The sequence below is a fragment of the Clavelina lepadiformis genome, chromosome 6, assembly GCF_947623445.1.
Source record: "Clavelina lepadiformis chromosome 6, kaClaLepa1.1, whole genome shotgun sequence".
Lineage (NCBI taxonomy): Eukaryota > Metazoa > Chordata > Ascidiacea > Aplousobranchia > Clavelinidae > Clavelina > Clavelina lepadiformis.
In genome coordinates, this window is record NC_135245.1 from 19662097 (window position 1) to 19686307 (window position 24211).

A 24211-nucleotide genomic window follows, 5' to 3' on the forward strand; every position below is an offset into this window, starting at 1 on the left:
TTGTAGATTGTAAATTTAATACATTTATACTGATCTATCTGTTGAGAGTTTAACGTCCAAGTAGGAAACGAGAAAGTTTTTTCAATGGATAATGAACATCTTTTTATTCGTTTAATTAATTGCAACAGTTTAGTATAGGAAAAACTAGTTCATCTTTAACTAAGTAACCTTTGAAGCCCATGGCATGTAAGATATTAAGCAAACTATGAACGCTAAATCAAAAGTTCTTTAACATCTTTTTCTGAGAAACGCAAAGATGAGAATGAAAGTAGACACGCAGTCACTGAAAACGTGTGAGTGAACAATTTTCAAATACTTTCCTTCAGGTTTTTGAAAAAAAAATTGCCAGATTTCAACCAGAAGCTTATCATGTTTTGTCAGGGATTTGTGACTCAACGCAAATAAACTAAGCACGCAAGCACGCACATACGCACATACGCACCCACGCACGCACGTAAAACAGATAAAAAGTTGCGTCAGATTTCCTTCAGGAATGGAAGAAATGCAAAAGGAACATTTTACTACAGCTCCAAGTTGTAATAACCATAGATGAGTTTGGTATTTCGGGTTAATGGAATCCAATAAGTGATAAGTAAGATTTAATTCTCATGGAACGAGCAAAGCCCTATAAAGCCCCATAAAGCACCTATAAAGCACTAGCACCGACATAAACTTCTATTGTGCATTTGTTACAGCGTGTTTTTCCGTTCGATAAAATTCACTACTTAATTGAACTCTTCTATTCGGCAGTCAACGGTAATGCTTTGCGGCGTGCTCCTTCGGCCGAATCAGCATCTCATCTGGCATTTCAAGTTGATCACGTAACAATCCTGTAATCCAAACGTCGTTGGCATTGTAAAGTAGAGGCCGAGATATCGTGGATAGCTCCCAAAGTTGTTTGATGACGCTGACGCTGGTGGTGTACATGCCACCGAAGCAGAACGCAGGCCAATATGGCCAAGGATATTGTTCTTTGGAAACATGATTTTTGAAGTTTTTGTCCCGATTCGGTTCATTAAATCCAGTGCCAAACATACAGATGATGGGAAATTCCGGCCACTCTTTCTCCACTACAACTCCCTTGTATTGATCAATCAGTTCTTTCACATAAAGCATATCAATCCACATGTCGTCATCTAAAGTGGAGTAGTAGTAGTTGGATGGAAGGTTTTCTGAAGCCCATTTCATTCCAGCTAATGTTTTCAATCCATTAATTCTGAAAAAATACTTTCATCTTAATTAGCATTCAGTCTACAACAGAATGCAGTCTGTGATAGCAGCAATCCTAAAAAAACCTGGCAGACAAGACTGCAAAACTCACTGATAATCTTCTGGAGTGCTCATTTGAAGAATATCATGATGCAGTCGTATTTCCTCTTGGATTGTGTCCTGCAGCGTATCGTTCGGCTTTCCAATGACGAAAACAGTGTAGAAGTTGTTTCGATCAACCTTAGTCAAGGACGCCCACATGCGGCGAAGAAACTTTCGTCTCTCTATATCGCGAGCAGCTGATTTCACCAAAGTCACCATCGCCCAAGAAGGCGGCTCTGCTAAGGAATGTCAAACACAGACTGTTTACATTTCTTTATACAAGTGTAAAGGTAGCATTTGTCGTTAATACAACTAAATGCATTGTTACATCCGTCTGTAGTGTTGGATTTGTCATTGAAGTATTACAGATATGAATCTAAGTACACAAATTTTACGGATCAAATCGATTAAGAATGTAACGTATTGTAGATGTCTGATGCGCGTAGTATGCTGCCGAGCTGGCTATAGTAGCGGTGAGTGGCTTAACTCCGACAAGTCTCTGACTTTCTAGATGTACGTCTCCATCCCAGCTCACATGCGCCTTTTATCTAGTCAATCGCAAAGGTGGTCTATAGTGCTACCACAAGTGTAGTCAGTGTAATGTGTCCGATCTATAGTGAATGGGCGAGGAATACAATCAAGGCGCATTCCAATTACGTCATAATTACAACACAAACATAAACATCTTAAAATATACAACTAAATAACAGAGGGGTGGCAATGTACGCCACAAATTCAAAGAGTTCGAATCCTAATCGATCAGCCACTTACTCTAGAAACTAGAAATGAAAAACTTTTTCGCCATGTGGAAAACAATCAACAACATCGGAACATAAATATAAATTTTTATTCGTTTGATGTAAATGTCTCGTTAAATAAATTTTTACATGCGCTTGCATCAAAAATCGAAGTTGTATAGATGGAATATTTAATCACTGTATATTTCTGATCTGATTTTATCGTTCAAACTAGACAACACAGCAAATATATACGAGCAAGGGGAACGCAAACGGTTTAGGTTGCTGTAATTTAACCAATATTCTCGCCATCTTACCTTTATTTTTACTAGTAGCATCAGTCATTATGCAGTGCTTGTTACGAAACTGTATGTAAGGCTCGTTCAGGAATTCGATGCCGTGGTTGTTTCTCGGCTGCGATTGTTTAGCCAACTCTTTCAAACTTGAAAAAGAAATTCCATTACATTATTTTTCGTCTGGGAAAATAAACATTTACAGGTTTCCAATCCAATGGGAGAAAAATGCGTTTGGTAGTTACACTGTACACGATATTTGACTTGGTTTTGACAACCAAGATTTTCTGTCAAACGTATTACCAAATAGTTTAAGTTATAGATTTTTCACAACAACCTAACTATGGTAAAACGATTCGATTCATCGACATAAAGACAAAAGTTGAATCCTACTATACAGTATATTAGTAAGTTTTTAAAGCATATTTACTTACAAATCTTTAATACGAAATTGTTTTTGTGTCGCGCACTGCCTCCATATTAAAATAACAGAGCACACACAAGCAGTAATGAATAGAAAATATACTAAAGCTCTTTCGATTTTCATTCTTTTGAGAACAACAGACCCCTTCAAACAAAAACTAACCTGGTGTAATTTGTAACTTTGCCGCTACTACAACTATATACTGTCGAAAAAGATAAGATGATCAAGTAGGTCATCACTCTATCTCAGTAATTTGCGTCCTTTATTTAAAATACTGTAATGTTTATAAAATGGATATTATTTTTAAAGAACTTCAAGTTTCTATTCAATCAACCTTTGTATTTTTCAAAAGCAATTGTTTTTTTGATTTCAATATATCCTTAATATATTATAATGAATCAACTATAAACTTATCAATCAACGACTATTTGACAAATTTCGAAAACTGACCATTTCAATTTATCAAATTTCTTCTATTTAGGCAACAATTCTTTCAAAGTTTTTTGGTTCGTGACATCATGTAGCTGAGCTTTTCTAAGGTTTCAAACTTGTAAAATGAAGACTAACTGAAACCCCTTACTATAAGAATAAAACAAAAACCGGCTTTCAATATGGATTCCGGCTGTTAACTAAAAATGTAGCAACTTTATCAACTTTTTTTCTAGTCTAGTTAAGCTTTCAAAATTTCAGGTCATTCTGCGCAGGGGATTGTTTGAAATTTCCTTGCAATGTGATACCTAACCACCATCGTTGCCTTAAAGAATTGCTTCCTGTAAAGAACAGAGTGAAAGCAGACAATACAAACATCAGCTTGTAAATAAATATAACAAATCAAGTGTTGATTAAGTTACAACGGATCTCGTCTGAATAAAAGAACTCAAATTACAAGCTCATTTAAGAATGAGCATAATTTTTAAAATTAAAGAAAATTTCGGTTAAGAAAAGCAATACCGATTGAAAACACATTAAACATTTCGATCCATTGAATGCATTTGTAACTCTTGTAAAGATAAAAAATGTTCTGTTAAAATTGAATGAATGATTTAATAATACTTTACATGTCTCTTTGGTCGAAGAAAAAACCACTTTATATTTTGTGGTTGGCATTAAAGATTGACATATCTTTATAGTAATAGGTCTATGGGATACAGTCGCTGTCTTTGCGAACGCGTGGCCGGGTGAAAAAAATATTCGACAGGGGTCAATTTTATTAATTAATTTTCAATCTGTCTGAAAGCACACACAATAGCTTTAAAGGAATGCCCATGGTTTCAAATACTTTCACCTCCCAGTGACGCTGCTACATTTAAAACTCACAATTAAAACAATAAAACACGATAAACGAACGGGACAAGAGTAGCTAACTTGTGTGAGTTTCTTTCTTCCCATCAAAAGAGAGATTTCATTGCATCCTTCAGAGGGTCAAATATCATGCTAATTGCCAACTTATAAATATTTATTGTCTTATTCTTCTATTTAGCTATTTACCTCTGCTGTTATTACGTATACTATTCTATATATCGAATCGTCAACAACTAAATAAGGCGATTTTAGTTATTTAAATAAAAATTTGCGTTTAGCTGTTCATTTATTTTGCTCTTTTATTATCACTGATGGTTGACCACAAAAATGCTTGATAATAATTTACCTCCTTATTTTAAACCCTGCCAGCGCCACCTTAACGATGAAAATGAAACGAGAAGATACACTTAACGTAAAGATTATCTTTCGTTTAAAATTATTCCTTGTAGGCTAAATAAACAAAAATTAAGAAAAAGTCCTTACTGAAGAAACAATATTATGAAAATGAATACTATGTGGTATAATGCGAATTAAAAACCAAAATGGTTACAGTGCAAAATTAATGGTTAGAAAGAAACAAGAAGATTTAACAAAAAAGAAACAGGTTACATGATTGTTATTTGCGATAAAATGCCCTCATGTGGTTTTGGGAAAACCGTACGTAAGATGCAACACACTGGTGATCTCAAGAGCAGTACCTTAGCCATTTATGAAACGTTCACAACTTACAGCTGCACAGAAGACGAAAGCGTTTTTGAGCGAACTTCTTGATCCTGAGAAACGATCAAAGAACCCAAAGAAACAATCCAGAACTATGACGAAGGATACACCAAAGACAAAATCCAATGTCACAAAATAATCGGACGATACGTCCCGCACTGGAGAGGTTAGTCAGGAGCAAGTGCACGAGCGACCGGAAACTTCCGGGCATTCTTCGCGAGATGGAAACGTGTCTCCAGCCCCAGATATTTCTAACTCTGATCACGAAGAACCAGACGGTGAATCAATTGCTATCATGAGTGACGGAATGCATGATTCCCGTGGCAATGACGAAGACGTCGACTGTGTTTGGACTTCGGAGATTCTTGCAACAACTCCGGTGGTCAGGAACGCCGTACACCCAAAACCGTAAGTATTCGTTTCAATTCTTCCAATTTTACCTCTCGTAGTAGTGCATCTAAACCAGTTTTAAAACCTGGTGTTAAGCTGTTATCCCCATTTCCTAGGGACAATATTAAAGTTTGGTTTAGAACAGCCGAAGCTAATTTCTCTTATTATGGTGTGACTCAAAATGAGGACAAAGTACATTCTGTCCTTACTGCGCTGCTTAATGCATTAACGGCTGACATTGCTGATTTGTTGGATAAACCCCATGCAGTTATGTATGGTGTGTTAAAACGGAGATTGCTTAGCTCTTCTACCACACCGCTCTCTGCTCACTTTAATGCTTGTGTCGATGTCACGTCTCCTTCGTCAGAAAGTCACAGCATAATTTTACATAGAATACGTTCCCAATTGGATAAAGCTATGCCCAAAGTTTATATTAGGCAGTTTTTTATCGCCAGCTGCACCGGGAAATTGCCAATGCCATCGCGGTTCTGCCTCACTTAACGTTAAATGAACAGGCTGTTGCCGCTGATGCATTGCATGAGTCTCGGTCGATTTTGATGATCCCCTAGACAAGTGTTACTTTTCAGATATTCAGGTTGTTCAGGATTTGATAAAATTCTTCGAAGAAATGCGACGACAGAAACCGCGACCTCATCCTGAGTTGAACACCCGAACGTTTTGGGACCCACCGCTTGACAAATGTGACAAGGTATTACTAAGAGTAGACCGTCATAGGAACAAAATGCAACCTTTCAATATAGGCCCTTACCGAGTTCACGACCGATTCGACACGAGATTCGTGATCGTGATGAAAGATGGCTCCCTAAAATCAGTCGCAAAGAGCAGCCTGAAACCATACCACGAATTGTCGGCTGCAGCAACAGCCTGTCGTGAGAACGGAACAAGAGGAAACGCACTCTCCACAAACTCTTCGGCCTATGAAACGTTCCTAACCAAAATCAATTCATACTGACCATTCGCCGGCGAAACAGCCGTGCTTAATAACTTACCAATAACTCTGCTTCCCCTATGGGGAGGCTCCATAACAAACTCTGTTGAATCCTTACAGGTTATCTTATGCGGCGTGCAAACATCCTCCCACCCCTCCGTAAAACATTCGTTTTCCCGCCCAATGAACAACTTCTTTCACCCTTCATCACACCTTACACGTGGACGAATTGCTCAAGCTTTTCGTAACGACTGCGTTGACCGACTGTCATTGTGTGATGAAACTCGTAATCAAAATGCAACGTTGCAACAAACTCTCCACCAACTCTGCTAAGCACAATCACGGAGGAATTTATCTCTCTTCGGTTGACGGACTTCGCTTGCAGAATCTACAAACCACATTTACGAGACACTCTACTTCTCTTTATAGAACACACCATGCTAGCAGGTGGACAATAAAACCTTCGCAGACAAGCGTCGGCCGACAATGAAGCCACCTACTAATCTTTTAAAGACGTCGCTCGCCAAGCAATCCTCACCATAACCTAACTAAGTCACATTCGCTATCAGCGACAACCATTCGGGAACGATCAACAGCTCAATCCGTCGAAAGCAATCATTTGATTCCTTTTGTCACTCCTAAATGCAATTTGTGACGACATATGTATCACTTCTAACCTTAATACCTACTATTTCCAAACATTATTATCATACTTTTTTTTCTTCTTCTCTTTGTTGTAGACTTGCCCGAAAGTCTGCCACTGGAGATGTTCTCCGGAGAATACCTTGACCGCTAATGAATCACAATCTGAACCAGAACCTGACGAGTCTAGGATTGTCCGAAGAAGATGAATATTTCCTCGATTTCGATGGAGGCGTCTCCCAGAAGACACACCAGCAGACACGGGCAGTGCTTAACTTAATACAGCCTTATAAATAACTTCTCTTTTCTTAGTGTATCGTAATCTGTGTAATGTTTTTTTTCCTTAGTGTAACGTAATTGTACCAGATACCTTATTTCTATGTAACTGTAGCTTATTTGTAACGTAATCGTAATTAATTTCTTAATCTTTCTTCTTTGTAATCGTAAATGTTTTTTTGTGTAATTTCTGTTTAATTGTAACATTTTTCTCTATAAAACCAAACAAAAAAATTAGAAAATCTTTATAAAACCCTTAAATAAAAAATCTTGTACCCATTTCTTATTATTATTTCATTTTGTAATATAATCCGTTTTTCATTGTAATCAGATCTCCACTTACACCTACATTTTTTTTCTTTTATTGGGTTAATTATTTGTTCTGTCTCGATCTTGGGGTAGTGAAGGGATGTCGTAAGTCTCGGGACTATGCCATTCGACAGTACTATTTCATCGAAATCAATTCCAGATACCTTCTTTTACGCAACAAGTCACTGTTTACCCCACACGTCGCTCGACTTGTCCCTGTGAGCAGCCGATGGTGACGTTTTCAACCAGTACACCACGTGATCAAAACATTATGTCACCGGAAGATCATAGCGCACGTAAAGCATTGAAGCCACACACCTGTATACCCCCACAAGCGACGTCGAAGATTGCTCCAGTCACATGCGAGTTGCAAAACGAACATTTCACTCCAGACGTTAACGAAGCAGTGACGCAAGACTTAAACCGTATCGGTTCCTTAAAAGTGCATAACCGAGATCTATGGACACTGAACAAGCCAATGTCGTATCCAAGTCCAGCCATGAAATTGATGGATGAAGTGTGTGCCCGTTTGAAGGAAGCACACGTGATGCAAAAAAACAAACAATGTCACTTTACACGTTGCAATATTAATCACCATTTACCCAAGCAAACCATTACTGTTGATACGATGCCCATTGTGCTGTCACATGGGGTTCTACCGGGAGCATATTTTTTTGTGAAATGTCCGAGGGGCGAGATAGTGTGTTAATTTTCATAATTAACTCTTATTCCTACGGAATTCTCGTGCAGATCTGATGATATTGTAATGTTACTTGTGATTTATTTCGTGCGTTTAACAAAAAACGCGTTACTATATTGTGTTTAGTATGCGCGACCCAGTTTTGATTACTTCCGAATTATGTTATTTGTACTACAGCGTTCAACGCGTTAGTCTGATATTGACAGTCGGTAATTAACGGGGTTGTGTACAGTTGTTCATTATTGCTTCATCAATTGTTCGTTAATCTGACTCCATTGATAGCGCATTCATTAACCCTTGATAGCCAGTTAAGCATCACAGTACCAGAACCAAACTGTCAATGTCTTTGAATCATCATTTATTATAGGTATATTATATATTATCATCATAGGTTCTCAACGAAACGGTTACTGTTTTCAGCGCACAGAATAAAGCTGCGTTCGGTAGACTGTAAATTAACGACTGTCAATATCAGACTAACGCGTTGAACTCCGTAGTACGAATGACGTAATTCGGAAGTAATCAAAACGGGGTCGCTCATTCTAAACACAATATAGTAAAGTGCTTATTGTTAAACGCACGAAATAAAGCACAAATAACATTAAATCACAAATCATTGAGCAGCAACCAATAGCAGGGTGCTATTGGAAAACAGCAGGCTGCAGCACTCACTCTTTCGGTTAAAACCCCGACTCAGATGGCGGTAAGTGAACGATAGTTTGTAGGCAATGGGTGACAGTCAGTGAGCGAAAAAACGTTGGAAAGTTAATTGTTGGGCTATCAAGTATCAACTTACTTAAAGTAAAAGACAATAAGACTCTTCTTGTTTTCAAAAATCAATGCCTTCCAAGTAGCGATTGAAGCCAAACTACAAAATGGTTTCGGCTACATGATCACGCACAATAAATTCATCACTGTCATTCACGATTATAACGAAAGTTGCAATGTTTCGAAGTAATTTTATAAATATATCATGGATTAGTAGATGGAAAACAGCAAAAATTGTGTTACTAAAGCCCAAACACGAACAGTGAAAAGCTCAGAAACTATAAAGGAAACCTTAAGCGAAAGAAACATTACGATGAAAACCCCAGTGTTTGTCAAACTTACCACATTACAGGCAAAATTACAAAGAGAAGACAAAGAAAGTTATTGAGCGAGGATGTTGCTGCGCAAATTCAAACTCTGATTATAAGTAGCTATTGAAAATCAACAAGTGATGTTGTCAGTCTTTTGTCTCAACTCGTCCCATTGTTCAAAATGCGTCACGTTGACGTCATTGTTTTCGAAGCCATGATAATGTTTGGCGACGACTTGGTCTGGCCTGATCATCATCTCGTTTGGCATTCCCAATCGGTGACGTAATAGCCCCGTAATCCAAACGTCATCGGCATTATAGTATGTTTTGGAAAATGCAGATAGCTCCCAAAGTTGTTTGATGACGCTGACGCTGGTGGTGTACATGCCACCGAAGCAGAACGCAGGCCAATATGGCCAAGGATACTGTTCTTTGGAAACATAGTTCTTATCCGTGGGTGTGCGAATGGGTTGCAGGGACCCGTTCCACCACTTGTAGGTACAAATGATGGGAAATTCCGGCCACTCTTTCTCCACTACAACTCCCCTGTAATGATCAATTAGTTCTTTCACTTTAAGCATATCAATCCACATGTCGTCATCTGAAGTGGAGTAGTAGTAGTTGGATGGAAGGTTTTCTGAAGCCCATTTCATTCCAGCCAATGTTTTGAAACCGATGTTACTGCAAAACGCAAACATCTAACTAACCTCATCGTAAATTAACGCAGCACGACATGCGCTCAACTTACTGGTAGTTCTCCGTCTTTGTAATCTGCAGAATATCGTGGTAAGTCTCGTGTTCCTCGTCTATTAGAGCCTGGACGTCGCTGTCGGTTTTGCCGATGACAAAGACAGTGAACAATGAACGATTCTCGATCTTTTTTAGCGATGCCCAGGTGCTGCGCAGTAAGTTGCGACGATCGAAATTAGTTGCTGTAGACTTGACAAAAGTTACCATTGTCCAAGTCGATTCTGAAACAAAAACATATACTTGTGCGTCTTTAAAACACGCCAAGACATTGCATTACTACAGCACAGAGTTGTAAACGTGCTTCATATTTCTGGATTCTTTCTGAACCCGAAAATTTATTTGAAGCCCGATCCAGGCCCGAAAGTTAAATTGCCCGAATGAATCAAAGTCATTTTTTGACGTCATCCTTTTCGAAGTCGCGCTTTGCACGCATCGAAGCATGAACGCGCGCATACGCACATACATGCAAAAAAGTGACATTACAACGCAAATATGGCAGAATGTGAGTACTAATTCGGGCCGGATTTTGTCCCAAATATTTTTAAACTTAAACCCGAATCCGACCTCCAAAACCCCATCTGACTTACAATTAACTCTGTTTCAGCCGGTAAAGCGCACTTCAATGCATCATTCTATGAAATAAGTTCATTTTCAAATTACGTATGATCGTCCAGGTATTCTGTAGAAGTTACAGAATGTTACTGGACATAGGTTTCAAACTGGTTCCAGCTTGCACGGAGAAGTTGAAGGATAAGGCCTCGAACTTATAAATGCTAGTCGAGGGTTTCAAACCAGGGATATTTGCAGATTAAAATTCACGTGATGACCGTGTTGTCAAAATACTTTTTTGCTAAGGACAAAATTGGATTTACCACCAGTAGAATGTTAGCCTAAGGACCAAAGCCCATACCCGTCTCTGCATGGCGGACGTATCTGACAAGATATTTATAACGATTTTAGTTAAGTGTTAACCTGTTGATAACAGGATCAACCTACCCCGTCCATTGCTGCAATGGTGCTCTCCCTTGCCTGAAAGTAAAGGTTCTTTCAAGAAGTGTATGTTGTGGTCATTAGGTAAACGTAACGGCAACGGAAGCGTGTTTGGCATCGCCTCTTCGATGGAGGACCTTTAAAACAAGCCAAGCAAAACAGATAATCACCGTCTGCTGACGGCAACAGTAATGTATAGTTCTTCATGAATAACTACCCACATTATTGACCATAATCAAAAGAAGAATGAAATAGTGTTGAAAGCTGTTGTTTTGCTTACTTTAGTTTCGTCGCTGTTGACTTGTCATTCTCTTTCCTTGCCATCAACGTTAGTAAGGGAACGAGTGAAACGAAAAAAGAGATAAAAACAAACACAACAATAATTGGAAGTATATTTCTACGTTTCATGACATAGAGTTTCATTTTTCTTATTTTACTTCCAAAGTAACAGGATGTGTCCGTATTCGTTGGATCCAAGCTTCACATTTTCATCGCATTCACCGAATTGATTCGAGTTTTTTGCAAACTTCGTTCAACAAGGAGATATTTGCCAAGTTTGAAAAGTGCACCTACTGCATTTATTGGCATTTTGTACTTAGAAGTTTCAAACAAGCATTTTAAGCCTGAAAATGGCTGTCAATAAACAACAGAAGAAAGTGATTAAACCTAATACAGCAGGGGACTCAGAAGCAGAAACTTTCCAGGCGTTATTTTTTATTGCATGACGTAATATTATGATTTATGACACATACCTATAGCCTATAGGTATAATCTAATGCCTTGTTTTTAATCAAAAATACCGGTAGTCTGTATTACTCAATATATTTAACTAATAACCACTACCAATATATTTCTCAGCAGGTGTTTTTACTTTTATTACTTTTGTCTGACATTGGAACCTTTTTTGTGGAAAATAATTTTCCAGACTTTGTAAAAAAATACTTTTTTCAAACGTTTACAGCATTCGAGTTATAACAAAAATTCAAGAAATGACCGAAGTGTCATCGTCTTTCTATAAAGTACTTTCTTAAAAATTTTTATGCATTTTTGAATTTAAAATCCTCAAGTTGCTCAACTAAAACCAAAACTATTTTATAACTCTTTATACCGTGATAACTAAACCTCATAGTTTCGTCGTTCTACGGGACGATTTACTGAATTGAACGGTTTAGCATCAGATGCTATACACAAGCGACATCAATTGAATGGACTCCTTCGCATTGAATACGGATTCGGTTACAACGGATTTTGGTTCTACAGCAAGCTAACATAAGAAGTTGATGACGTCTTTACTTTATAATTGAAGGAACCTATCGCAAGGCGAGCGTAGGGATCTTAGACTTGAAGAGAAAACGCAGAAGTCGAAGCCCTGTAAGCATTGAGCAGAGGAACGCAATTTGCTTGTAAAAACAGAAGCATATCTCCACAAATAACAATAATAACATCTTACATGGCTCTTAAGCCAAATGGTACGATTTTTTGTAGGCTTATTAAAATGTGACACGACTTTTTGATACAATAGATCTAGGCTTGAATATGACCTTGCAAATATTTGATAAAGAAGTAAAACGTTGATGTGTGTTAATGTCATTACTTGTAGCACATGTATTTGATCTCTTACGGCCATTGAGGTCAAGCACCTTCGACCTCGAGTTTTATAACGGCGGTGCCACTGAGTATCGTACATCGGCCGAATTATTGCGAGACCCCGCTCTAATTGTAATATAATGTATTGTTCACGTAATTCGTCGTCGTCGTAATTCGTAATAAAACGTCAGGTAACGTAAGGTAAGAACGAACAGAGAGAGCCGCGCTCCAGCACTTCTTATGTCGAATGACGTTTTCGATCGGTCTCACGCTAAGGGCTGGCTTGCGCCATGTGCACTGGAGCATAGAATTAATTGTCCATAGACATTACACTAACCACACCGCAATGAAGCGGATAAAGCGAGCGTTCCCGATTTTATAACTTTCCGTTTATCCTATTTTTTTGTTTTCGATTCTTTGTCAGCTATAACCATCGCAATATTATAAATATCGGTAATAAGGTATGAAGCTAAGCAATAATTATTATCGATAATACAATAATAGTAATAATTCACTGGTCAACAGCCAATTTTAAACGGAGATGCGATTAGGTGATTCTAGAAGGGTTTTTGACGCTGATTCCGAAAATGCCCTTATTTTGTTTCTAGCACATCAGGTTATCGAGATATTTGCATTTTAAATGTTTAGTTGTTATCCTATAACAGCCTATTATAGGGAGAATCTTTTGCCAACCTTTTGCAAAATAAGTGGTATATTGAGCGGTTAATTCCACATGTAGATAGTGCTTATAGCACTGCAGCAGTAAAATTTAAAATAAACTGCTTGGTTTTCACAATGTTTGATAATGGCAGATTTTAATCAATATCGTAGTAACGTATACTGTTCAATAGATTTATTTTGCCATATTTTGATCGACTGTTATTCTGCCTTTGTTATGTCAAGAAAGTGCAAGATCAATCCCAATCTGATTTGTTATATTTGTGGCAGTTTTACAACCAAAGGCAAGCAACGAAGTATCACTTCAGATATCAAAAAATGTACAAGTTGTAATTTGGCTGCCCATTAGGAGACCAAGACAAAAAGTGGGCACCACATCAAATATGTAGGCTACAGCTTGTTCAACTGGTTTACACAATTGGCTACACAAACGAACGTCATCGATGCCTTTTGCTATTCCCATGATATGGCGAGAACCAAAAGACCACATTCAGGACTGTTATTTTTGCCTCGTCAATGTAAAAGAGTTTTCTTCAAAAACTAAAAGTAAAATTGCATATCCCAACTTAGATTCAGCGAGGAGACCTGTCCCACGTGATGCTTCACTTCCTGTTCCGCTTCCTCCTCATGGAGGTCTTGAATCTGTTCATGATGAAGTTGAAGATAGTGCTGCTGAAGGGAGTTCCACAGATCCCAGTAATTCTGCTGAGTCCGAATACGAACCAGAAGAAAGTTCAATTCTGTTTTCCCAGAAATGTTTAAACGACCTTATAAAAGATTTGTCTCTTTCCAAACAAAGGTCAGAACTGCTTGAATCGAGTTTAAAAGAAAACAACTTGCTTGAGAAAGATGCATTAATAAGTCAGAACGATTTCACTAGGACACTCAAGCTATGGAAGCTCGTTACCAAGGCTTTTGGAATGAGGGAATGATGGGGGACTACTGCTGGATGTTATATCGTGATGACCCCAGTCATGTGTACAAAAGAAAGTCATATGCTAAACATTTTTAAGTGCCATGTATCATAGCTGTGTAGGCTATTGTTTTTCATGCTTTTTCTGAAAACACGGATTCGACGATATCCTGAAAACGTGATGAGCTGAAGAAAAACCTATGGCAGATTCGGAATCAGAGCAAAAAATACATCTCAAATAATATACTTGCGTTCTGGTTTAAAAAAAAGAGAAATTTTGTTGACCTGTGTAATGATACGGTTTCAATGCTCCCTCCCCCCTGTATTCAAGTTGGGTTTAAAATCGATAACGGGGATTTCCCTAGCATACTGAATTTTTTTAACGACTAAGATAAATGTCTCTCGAGCTTCATGTTTCTGGTTATTTGTGACAGTTACATCTTTTTTATCCTGAATTGCTTTTGAAGCCTGGTTGGCTCCCAGAATTGAATATATTTTGCCTACCAGTTAAATATGGTGACTGTGAATGAAGAGATAAAAATAAAATGTGCAATACTATAATACCATAAAAACTTCAGACAACATTGTCACAAGCATGTCTTACGTAGAAAAGTAATCGCCATTGTCAAGAACATAATCTATTAATTTCAATTTCGCTGTCCAAATAAACAAATCGTCCATTGTAGTCGTTGATACGGAGTTGCTTTTAGATGAATCGAGTTGCAGAAACAATCCATTAGATTGTCCATATTTTTCGAGATTGACGTTGAGAAGAAAAATTATACAAAGCTAATCATCGCCTGAGTAAGCACTGCGCTTATGTACACTATGAGAATACATTTTGTTTAAGATGCGTTTCAGCGATTTTTGAGGAGTAAGATAGCAACTTTTTGGCTCCGGCGCTTTTAGCAAAGAGGAAATGTTTGAACTACAACTTTCAAAACATTTCATCCCATCCCCATCAATGAAATGAAATGTCAATTTATATCTTCCGTTGAGGAAACACAGTTCTGTTTTTCCTTTAGATAGAAATCACTCACAGAATGATAAGATTTCTTCTCGTCATTAGAAAGCATCATCTTGCAAAGTCTACTTAAAATAGTGTGGTCGTAAGCTTTTGCAAGTTCCAAAGTCTTCTCATCTGGGTGTTCAACCCATTCAAAATACTCCCCGTATGCTGTGTCGTTCGAGTCCAGGTAGAGCAGATATTTTGCAAGATCTGCTGGAGTCTTGAAGTCGTCGGTGTGTATGAAGGAACCGGTAGGAGCAAGTTTTTCGACATCCTCCTTTGATGGTCCCCACACCACTGGAACTCTTCCAGAAGCAATAGCATTGAGCCAAAATTTTTCGGTCATGTAATCCTTGCAGTATTGGGCGTTTTCAAATGACAGGTAAAATTTGTAGGCATCCAGGTCATCAGAAGTGAACTTATTAAAATCCTCTTTGTTGTTGAAGCATCCTCCAAAGCGATCGACAGGCAGACCAGCTTCAACCAAGGCATTGGAATATTTCATCCGTATTTTACTACCGCGCAGCAAACCACAGTTGCTAACAACCCAAAGCTAAAAGGTAAAAAAGCGTTGAAACTAAGATTACTTTGTTTAAAGCGTGGGACTAAACGTGCTTTTACGTGCTGACCCAATAGCTAAGCATAAATTGGCTTCACTAATAACTGGCTTCACTAATATATTGCACAAACTTGATCAGTTTGAAAGTAATGTTTGACACTGATCGTTAAGTTAGAGCTGGCTTTGTTAGAAATAAACATTTAAGTTAATTACCGCAACTTTCGTTTTCTTTGCCATTTTGCTATCGACCCATCCTTTTCCTTTTTCTATTATATGGTGAATGAACTTGGACTGCCCATAAGGAGCAAACACGTCCGAATCTGTCCGGTAAGTCATGGTCCAGTTGATGAAGTGATTGTCGAATTTAGTCATTGCGTGTCGATGCTCCCCATGGATGACGTAGGATGGACTTTCATGAGAGAAGAAGATAAATATTTGCTCCGGATCTCTTTGAAAAATATACAAGCATGAAAATTTTGTAGCACAAGGAAAAATATAAAGCTTTTGCTGTATTCAGCTTTTTATCATTCAAAAGGGCTTTTACATACCTATAATATTTCCAAGGCATGGTTTCTTTGTCCAGGTTTGAGTAGTGGAATACAATAGCGCCAGCTTTAGGAAGCTTACTGCGGTTGTATGTGCCCTTGCAACCTCCAATGTCGCCTTCAGGAAACCCCTCAGTTGGCACAGACCATGGATGGTCCCAGAAAAGGATGATTTTCCGGCGGCTGCAAACAATATACGGGTATCGGGTATCGGGTATATGTCACGCTACATTCTTCTTATCTGGCTCTCCCTGCTTATACAGCTGGCCACATAACCTATCTTGGCTCTTCGAACTCTTAATAAAATTCAATTTCTTCACTGGTGCACAATAAATACTATTCCTTCTTATAGAAACGTAAACGTAGATTAAAAACCAAATTGCCATCACCACCGCGAAGTTAACCATACTTAAGAAACAAGATAAGAAATTGCGAGACTCGCCGACAGCGTAACCTGCCTTGGGCAGGAGTTGTATAGGGAAGGGCGTAAACGTGAAAGGTACTTGTACCTGTACTTCCGTGTATCTAATATTTACTAAGAAAACAAATAAAAGACTCACAAGTGGCGCAAAACTTTGATATTAAACATTACGAAGTCACACATCGTGGGTGACATACCTCTGAATATAAAACTAAAAACAAATCAATAGTTCCGTGCTAAACTAATACGCGTATCGGTGTTGGTATTATGCAACGAATTATAAAACGTAAAGTTTCGTTACATGTACATATATTCAGTAGATATCCTGTTGGGTTTAATCAAGTTTTTCAACAACGTACACAAGTTTAAAATCTGACCTGGGCATGTTTGTTGCGTATTTCGTCAGCTTTCCGTTGCTGTTTGATATTTTTCGCATGAACCTGAATCAAAAAGGAAACACTTTATTAAATATTTGTCACCGTATCTGCATGAAAGTTTGTTTTTATGACGTTTTCATACAAAAAAATCTTGTAAAATGCTTTTGACTTACTCAAACTTCGAGATAGAAATCGTGTTTTGAACTTCTGTGATCCAGATGTATATTGTAGTGATAAGGGCAGAGGCCACACAGATGAAGAAAAACCTCTTCCATTTCGTACACAAGTGCATTGTTTCGCATTAACTTTGCTTACTGTAACACTGCAAGTTTTTACACAACCAGATATTACAACCACCTCAATTATAAAACAAAAATCATATACAAGCACAATTTTGCATTCCAAACAAAAATGCCGACTTCTCTCCGTCTATAATCTGCAACACAAGGCAATTAAAAGACGCATGAAAAGCTATCAAAGAAATCAATGGGAAGTTAATCGTCCACGTAATGGAAGGCTTTTAGTCTTGAATGATTTTTATCAGAGATCATCTACAACGGATAACTCAAATATCACGGTTAATGGCTTCAAGCGAAGTTGTTCATACAATTAGTTCAAAACTTTATAAGGAGTTGCAAAATGCTGCGACGTTCATGAGAAACTTAAATTAAAATGTCAACGTATAAATTAGTCTGAATAATTAAGTAAGAAATTAGTTATAGCGTTTTTTTTGGATTTTGGACATCTCACGATAGATGTGATATTTTCAATGAAATCAAACAACGCAATCATGTGCTGCGAGGCAGTCATGCGATGCAATCACGTAATCCTGTTCGGTCCAGGCTTTTTGTCCTGGGATAAGGACCTCAATGCTGAATTGTTAAGGTTTAGAAAGATAAAGATTTATAAAAAAATCATGAGAAATCTCCCTAACTGGATTCCAAATTCCAGTGGCATTAAGATATATCACTGTAAACCGTTTTTTGAACATAATATAAGGGTGTGGTGTTCCAGCAAATCCTGGACCGAATAGGTTAAGCACTGTACTGTGTGCCTTCTCTAATACACATACACAACCGCATGTAACTTATAAAAAAAGTTTGCATGCTGATTGTATAGTACATTTGAAAACAATAACAAGGAAATATTGCAACATTTTTGTTATAGCCAAAGAAGTATGTAAAAAACGTATGTAAAAAACGTCACAAAATAGAAAATATAAATTTTTACAAACATTTTTGGTAACGGAAAAAGAAGAGTTGTCCGAATTCAAGCTGTATCCAAATCTATCCGATATGGTTAGTACAAAAAGCAAGCATGTCAGGACGTTGTAACACAGTTAAAGTAAATATAATCATTTATACTGAACATTACTCAAATCAATTTATGTTCATAATATAAATAACCAAGACAATCTGCATCATCTGCATCTCACTCTTAATCTGTATGTTTTGTTCAAGTTTTGTTTTCCATGATCACAAACAACATAATGTGCAAAATACTATTTGCTGCCCTGAAAAGTCTGAACAACTGAGTCACAATGGAACGAGCCTTACCACCGACATAAACTTCTATTTTGCAATTGTTTCAGCGCGTCTTTCCATTCGATAAAATTCACTTCGTATTTGACGGTAGCTCCTCTACTCGCGAATCCGCGATAATGCTTCGCGGCGTGCTCCTTCGGCCGAATCAGCATCTCATCTGGCATCCCTATTTTATGACGTAACAATCCCGTAATCCAAACGTCGTCGGCATTGTAAAGTAGAGGCCGAGATATCGTGGATAGTTCCCAAAGTTGTTTGATGACGCTGACGCTGGTGGTGTACATGCCACCGAAGCAGAAGGCAGGCCAATATGGCCAAGGATATTGTTCTTTGGAAACATAGTTTTTATCCGTGGGCGTGCGAATTGGCTCCAGGGACCCGTTCCACCACTTGTAGGTACAGATGATGGGAAATTCCGGCCAATCGCCTTTCTTAGCTTGTGTCCTGTACTCATCGATCCATTCTTTCACTTTAAGCATATCAATCCACATGTCGTCATCTGAAGTGGAGTAGTAAAAGTTTGGTGGAAGATTTTCAGCTGCCCATTTCATTCCGGCCAGAGTTTTCATACCGATAAACCTATACAGAAAAATTAACCACCTTTCTCTTTATCGACGTCTTGTTGATATAATTAAACGAACGCCGTGGTATATATCCATAACAATTAACATGGTTTAAAACTCACTGATAATCTTCTGGAGTGCTCATTTGAAGAATATCGCGATGCAGTCGTATTTCCTCTTGGATTGTGTCCTGCAGCGAACCGTTCGGTTTTCCAATGACGAAAACAGTGTAGAAGTTGCTCTGATCAATCTTCCCCAAGGACGCCCACGTGCGGCGAAGTAATTTCCGATGTTCTATGTTGCGAGCAGCTGATTTTACAAAAGTCACCATCGCCCAAGAGGGATCTATATAAGAGTTGAAGAGACAAACACGTCTAACGTCGTTCACACATAAATTACACTAGACTGCTGTCAATAGCATTCGTTGCTTTGGTCGCTGTTCCTGTTCCCTTCCCAGTCTCTGGTGACTTCCACTCCCAACATGTTGACTGAAGATACATCATCCGCAATATCTACCTTTCTGGGCAATAACAACTTGACTTTTTTCAATCCAAGCGAAAATTTAAGCCCCATTATTTTCAGGTTGCTGGGGAACAGGAACACACCCCGACTTGGAATTAGTAAGCTCCGATGCTGCCAAAAATCTTCTGAATATATGTGCACTTGTGAAGTTCTTACAGTCAACGTACAGTACATGTAACTGCCGGTAGCTTTAAGCTTACCTTGATCTCATCTTATTAGCCATCGTTGTCAGTATTTGATTAACAACTAGTGGTAAAATTTCCAACTACTGATTACGTCATAATGCGAGTTATGTTTACTGCTGCAAGTATTACCTTGCTTAGGACGAGGTTAAATAAGATAAACAAAAATAAATAAGATGCTCATATTGTTCGTGCATAAATAGGCCATGTGCAATATGATATAACATTTTACCCCTGTCTTTGCAAGTGGCATCGTTCATCGTTGTGTAGTGCTTCCTGCTATATTCTATGTTAGGATAAATCAGAAATTCGATGCCATGGTTGTTAGGTATCAGTGGGGATTGATTTGTTCCAGTCACCTCGTTCAGATTTCTGCCGGTTCTTGAATTTGTATTTTTTTCCCTGGAAAAAGAATGAATTTTCGAATTTTCATGTTAACAGTTACACGTAGGCCGAATGAGCGCTGGCGTTGTGTTTCAACACCACGTTTGCACATTTCCAATAAAATTTCTTTTCGTTTTCTGCAAACCATCAAAATCATATAAACAAACATAATCAAGGTTTGGCACCCGCTGTGGCACACACTTTCTTTTGCGCACAAAACCACATAAAAAAGTAGTTGTTGAAGATGGTAAACTCTTTAAGGCGTGTTTGCAGTTTTTAACTTAACCCAACCAGCGTTTTACAAAGCTATACGCCACTTAATAATTAGTTATTCACCAAAATGGTTGTAACACCATGTTTAACCTTATTTTCACTAGGTGTGGCTTCTCCAGCACACAGTCACAGCAAAACGTGGCGTACAGTTGCATTGTTTGCTGTGGAAACTTGAAATTTGGTGACTTTTCCTAAAAAATGTTCAGCTATCTGTCCATATTTGTTTTATAAAGTTGGATTTTGTAATTTTCGAAATATTGTCATATATTCATAATTTTGCTCTCTCTCCGCATTGAAGCGTATCGTTTTCGTTTACTCATTTACGCACCACTAACTATTCTCTTGCGTTCTCTTCTCGCGGTCAGCTGGTTTTCCGTACAGCGGGGGCGCGGCGTAACAAGAAAAATTTCTAGAAATGTATTACTTTTAAAAAGATTTAATTTACACTAAATTCACTTTGTTTAGTTTTACAATTATGATGTATACAGGAAGCCAGATGTTTTTGCTACTAACCTGTAAAAATCCGATCAGCTTACGACGTAAAGTTTTTGAGTAATTAACGATTGAAAATGTGTGTGCAGTGTCGGCCACACCTAGTTAAAATAGTAATGTCGCGAGCCCGGTTTGGATAGGGTTAAAGATTTGAATATTTTGGTATGCCAAAATGAAAAACAGTTTACGGACTGCTTGTTCTGATGACATTTTCACTGAGACGATGGCGGCTTTGCAAATTGGCAGGTACCTAGTGGACCAAGATCACATTTTCATTGTTTGTTTTTACTTTCTGCAGTCCTGTGACGTTTCAGAAATGGCTATTTAAAGAACTGTGATTACACTTCATACAATTAAACTTAACGTTTGGAAAATCGTAAAGTTGACAAACGCCCGCTGTGTGATTGACTGCTTTTTGTTTGATTTCTAATAAAGCGTGATCTTGTGGAGACTGTATCTAAGATTTGGTGCGACAGAAACTTAATCCGTGTCCACTTGTAATTTTTTGGAAAATAGCTAGTCCTTGTTTTGATAAAAAAAACACTCATTTTGCACTGTTCTAAGACTGAGCTACGGATTTCGAATGGTGACTATGGGAACTAAAAATGATTTTCTTACGATTTATATGGGTGTCGACTAAAAGCGATTTGTAAACTTAGTTCATATAATATTTCATACGGCAAGTAATTATACTCTACAAGCGTTTTAAACTTTAATGTCGATTCGGCAGTGGGGTAGAAGGGTAAGTACCGAACAAAGGTGAATCAAGGCAGGATCAAGTAATACAATAACCTAAACAAAGTAAAACCTTTTGACTTATTAAAACAAAAACTTAAAGTTAGTTTTAATTTCGTGTTAATCTAATTACAGGTTTTTTAAACATTACGTGAATACTTACTGGACTCTTTCCCGGTTAAAACTTCGCTTTGTAACTTGCCCGCATAAAACTATTCTTAAACCAACATAACACAAGCATGCTGTGACGAACATCAAACCAAGATCGAATATTTTTATCCTCATTTTTAACACGCTTCAGCTTGAGTCTAAATAATTACGCTACTTGCCCTAAACGCACAAGTCCTAGAAACAGAGAAGCTAGTTTGTCTGTTACATTACCCGGTAAATAGGCCAACAAATTCCACATAAAGACGTTACCATTCATTACAGAGAGCTGCGTCCTCTTGCATGAGCGAGCCTAGGACGGTCGCGTTTGGTCGGCAAAGCGTGCCGGATGCAGGTCGAATTTCTACTCGCTAAATCGACACTCGCTACGCTACGTCAAACTACGTCATTAATTTGAACCGAGTAGATGTGACCATTTACTCGTGAAGTCGCTTTGTTCGTTTTTTTATTTGAAAACGAGAGAAATGGGTGAAAAAAATGGGTTCAACTCGTCAAAGGCGTCATGTAAAAGGGAGTGCTTAACTTATAATCCAAGAGTTAAAGTAATCAGCTTTATTGAGAAGATAACCGGTAAGACACAATAATGAATAAAACACAGGCACGTTTATTACATTGTTCATACAATCCTTGTGACGTATTCTTGAGATAGTTATGTAACTGATTAGAAGCTTAGCCTTCCCCGCATAATTAACTGAGCCCCGATTAAATGTAAACACAATCATGTTCGTCGCCTCGTACAATTAATTTGAAGCAATCGTCGCGCTGATTTGCTACTAGACCTACACATACAACTTCTTCATCACTTTATCAGAATGTTACAAAGTAGAATTCAAGCAGAGGCCAACATGTACACTTGGCTGCCCTGGCTTATAGAGCAGAAAATTTAGGGTCCAAGCGATTGTCCAAGACTGCGGTAGAATGATCGATAACGATGCTCCTTTGGCTGTCACCGACCAGTCATCAGCAGAAAGTTTGAAGTTTTTTGTGCTATAGGGTAGGGAGTAAAACCATTCCCTTTCGATTTTTGTAATATCGCCGAAATGTCACTTTTTTCTCGCATCATTGAATCTAATTAATTTCGAGTCTCGTCAAACTGCTGAATCGTTTGACGTCGGTCCAAAACAATGTTTCACACAGAGTCATGCACCACGAAACTTTTCCAGTATAGCTTAAAGGCCTAGTGGCGAGCGCTGATTCAATGAGTATAGAATGCAATCTTAATTGCGCTTTGTCAACACCAAGCGGTTAACTTTGTTTGTTGTGCATTGCTGCTTTGTGTTCTTTGCAACGGCATTATTGCTGAATTTTGGTATGCTAAGCTAATTATAACGTAATTAATAGCCAATCATTAGCCTAGTATAAGTCATGCAACTACCACGGAATATTCTACAATCAAGTTAGATAAAAAGGCTAATGTAATTACGTAATAACTCATTTAGAAGAAATTTGGAAGTTTGGTTATGCACCTTTTCGATGCTTGCTTCTTCCCTATTCTAATGTGCTATTTGGTACGAGTCATTCGTTGAAGTTCAGTTGTGTCGTTCAGTCGCCATTTATAAGGCATATTATGTTCAATATAATATGTTACTCAGACACTATTGTTGTGATATGTTACTTGCGCTTCACATGGCTTTAATATTTATGTTGGGTAATGTTTATCATTTTTCGCTACAGCGATTTCAGTGTTTTGTTTAGTGACTGCGTTACAGCGGTCAAACATTCATTCGGTCACAGCGTCTTGTGACAAGCGTACGTACTGCTTTCAGTTTTAGCTTTACCTATACAGCTGCCTCAGTTAAGCTTTAGTTGCTACGCCTTTCGTTGTGTAGGCGTTTGTCATAAATGAATTTTAGTACGTTAACCTATGATGCTGGGGAAAAACCTGAGGAAGACGTTTCATTTGATGTGCAAAATCATACAGCTTATAGCAATATTCAGACCAGCAGCAATGTTTACCCATGTTGGAATGCAGAGCCGTAAAACTATAATGCGAACAGTAAGACCTATTAGAAACCATGCGATCAACTTGTTTGTTTACATCAAATCTCTTTCTCCCTGCTGCATTTGAACGCTCTGAGTTAACTAGTTAACTCTTACAAATCTCGTGCAATGCGGATCATTGCCGCTTATGTCACGGATAGTGTATGGAGTTTTCAAACAGCACTGTTCCATCAAGTGTGTTTCAGTTTGTATATTAGACGTGTTATCATTAAAATTAGGTGGCTAAAAGGAAGTTAAATAAAACAAGTCAAAGCAATTTACGGCATTATCGGAGTTGATGTTTGAAAAAGGAACCGCGCGATGAGGCTTCTTCCTGTCGTCCTATGCCCACCTCCGCATCTAAACAGCAATTGGATAGTAATAGACCCCCCCCCCCCTCCCCACAGA

The 24211-nt window shown here is 38.1% G+C and overlaps 4 protein-coding genes across 6 annotated transcripts; all 4 read right to left on the reverse strand.

Annotated features, from left to right (window-relative positions):
* Positions 1 to 6: 6 nt before the first annotated feature.
* LOC143462641 (beta-1,3-galactosyltransferase brn-like) lies at positions 7 to 6999 on the reverse strand. Its single transcript, XM_076960873.1, has 4 exons — positions 6840 to 6999; positions 2366 to 2490; positions 1322 to 1550; positions 7 to 1216 (listed from the first exon to the last, which is right to left on the reverse strand). Exons 2-4 carry the CDS (start codon positions 2391 to 2393, stop codon positions 751 to 753), a joined length of 723 nt encoding a protein of 240 aa, XP_076816988.1. The 5' UTR covers positions 2394 to 2490; positions 6840 to 6999; the 3' UTR covers positions 7 to 750.
* A 1409-nt stretch (positions 7000 to 8408) lies between these two features.
* LOC143462644 (beta-1,3-galactosyltransferase 5-like) lies at positions 8409 to 11500 on the reverse strand. 2 transcript variants are annotated; one of them, XM_076960878.1, is made up of 5 exons: positions 11309 to 11500; positions 11152 to 11187; positions 10878 to 11008; positions 9880 to 10102; positions 8409 to 9812 (listed from the first exon to the last, which is right to left on the reverse strand). In XM_076960878.1, the coding sequence occupies exons 3-5, from the start codon at positions 10987 to 10989 to the stop codon at positions 9263 to 9265; spliced, it is 885 nt and encodes a 294-aa protein (XP_076816993.1). In that variant the 5' UTR covers positions 10990 to 11008; positions 11152 to 11187; positions 11309 to 11500; the 3' UTR covers positions 8409 to 9262. The 2 variants fall into 2 exon arrangements, with proteins under 2 accessions (XP_076816993.1, XP_076816992.1); XM_076960877.1 differs by having other exon boundaries at positions 11152 to 11500.
* Positions 11501 to 14354: 2854 nt separating this feature from the next.
* On the reverse strand, positions 14355 to 17274 carry LOC143462642 (alpha-(1,3)-fucosyltransferase 7-like). 2 transcript variants are annotated; one of them, XM_076960874.1, is made up of 5 exons: positions 17134 to 17274; positions 16961 to 17023; positions 16166 to 16345; positions 15831 to 16065; positions 14355 to 15611 (listed from the first exon to the last, which is right to left on the reverse strand). In XM_076960874.1, exons 1-5 carry the CDS (start codon positions 17250 to 17252, stop codon positions 15027 to 15029), a joined length of 1182 nt encoding a protein of 393 aa, XP_076816989.1. In that variant the 5' UTR covers positions 17253 to 17274; the 3' UTR covers positions 14355 to 15026. The 2 variants fall into 2 exon arrangements, with proteins under 2 accessions (XP_076816989.1, XP_076816990.1); XM_076960875.1 differs by lacking the exon at positions 16961 to 17023 and having other exon boundaries at positions 17134 to 17272.
* A 9-nt stretch (positions 17275 to 17283) lies between these two features.
* Positions 17284 to 22040, reverse strand: LOC143462643 (beta-1,3-galactosyltransferase 5-like). Its single transcript, XM_076960876.1, has 4 exons — positions 21819 to 22040; positions 20004 to 20173; positions 19190 to 19412; positions 17284 to 19083 (listed from the first exon to the last, which is right to left on the reverse strand). The coding sequence occupies exons 1-4, from the start codon at positions 21938 to 21940 to the stop codon at positions 18513 to 18515; spliced, it is 1086 nt and encodes a 361-aa protein (XP_076816991.1). The 5' UTR covers positions 21941 to 22040; the 3' UTR covers positions 17284 to 18512.
* Positions 22041 to 24211: the final 2171 nt, after the last annotated feature.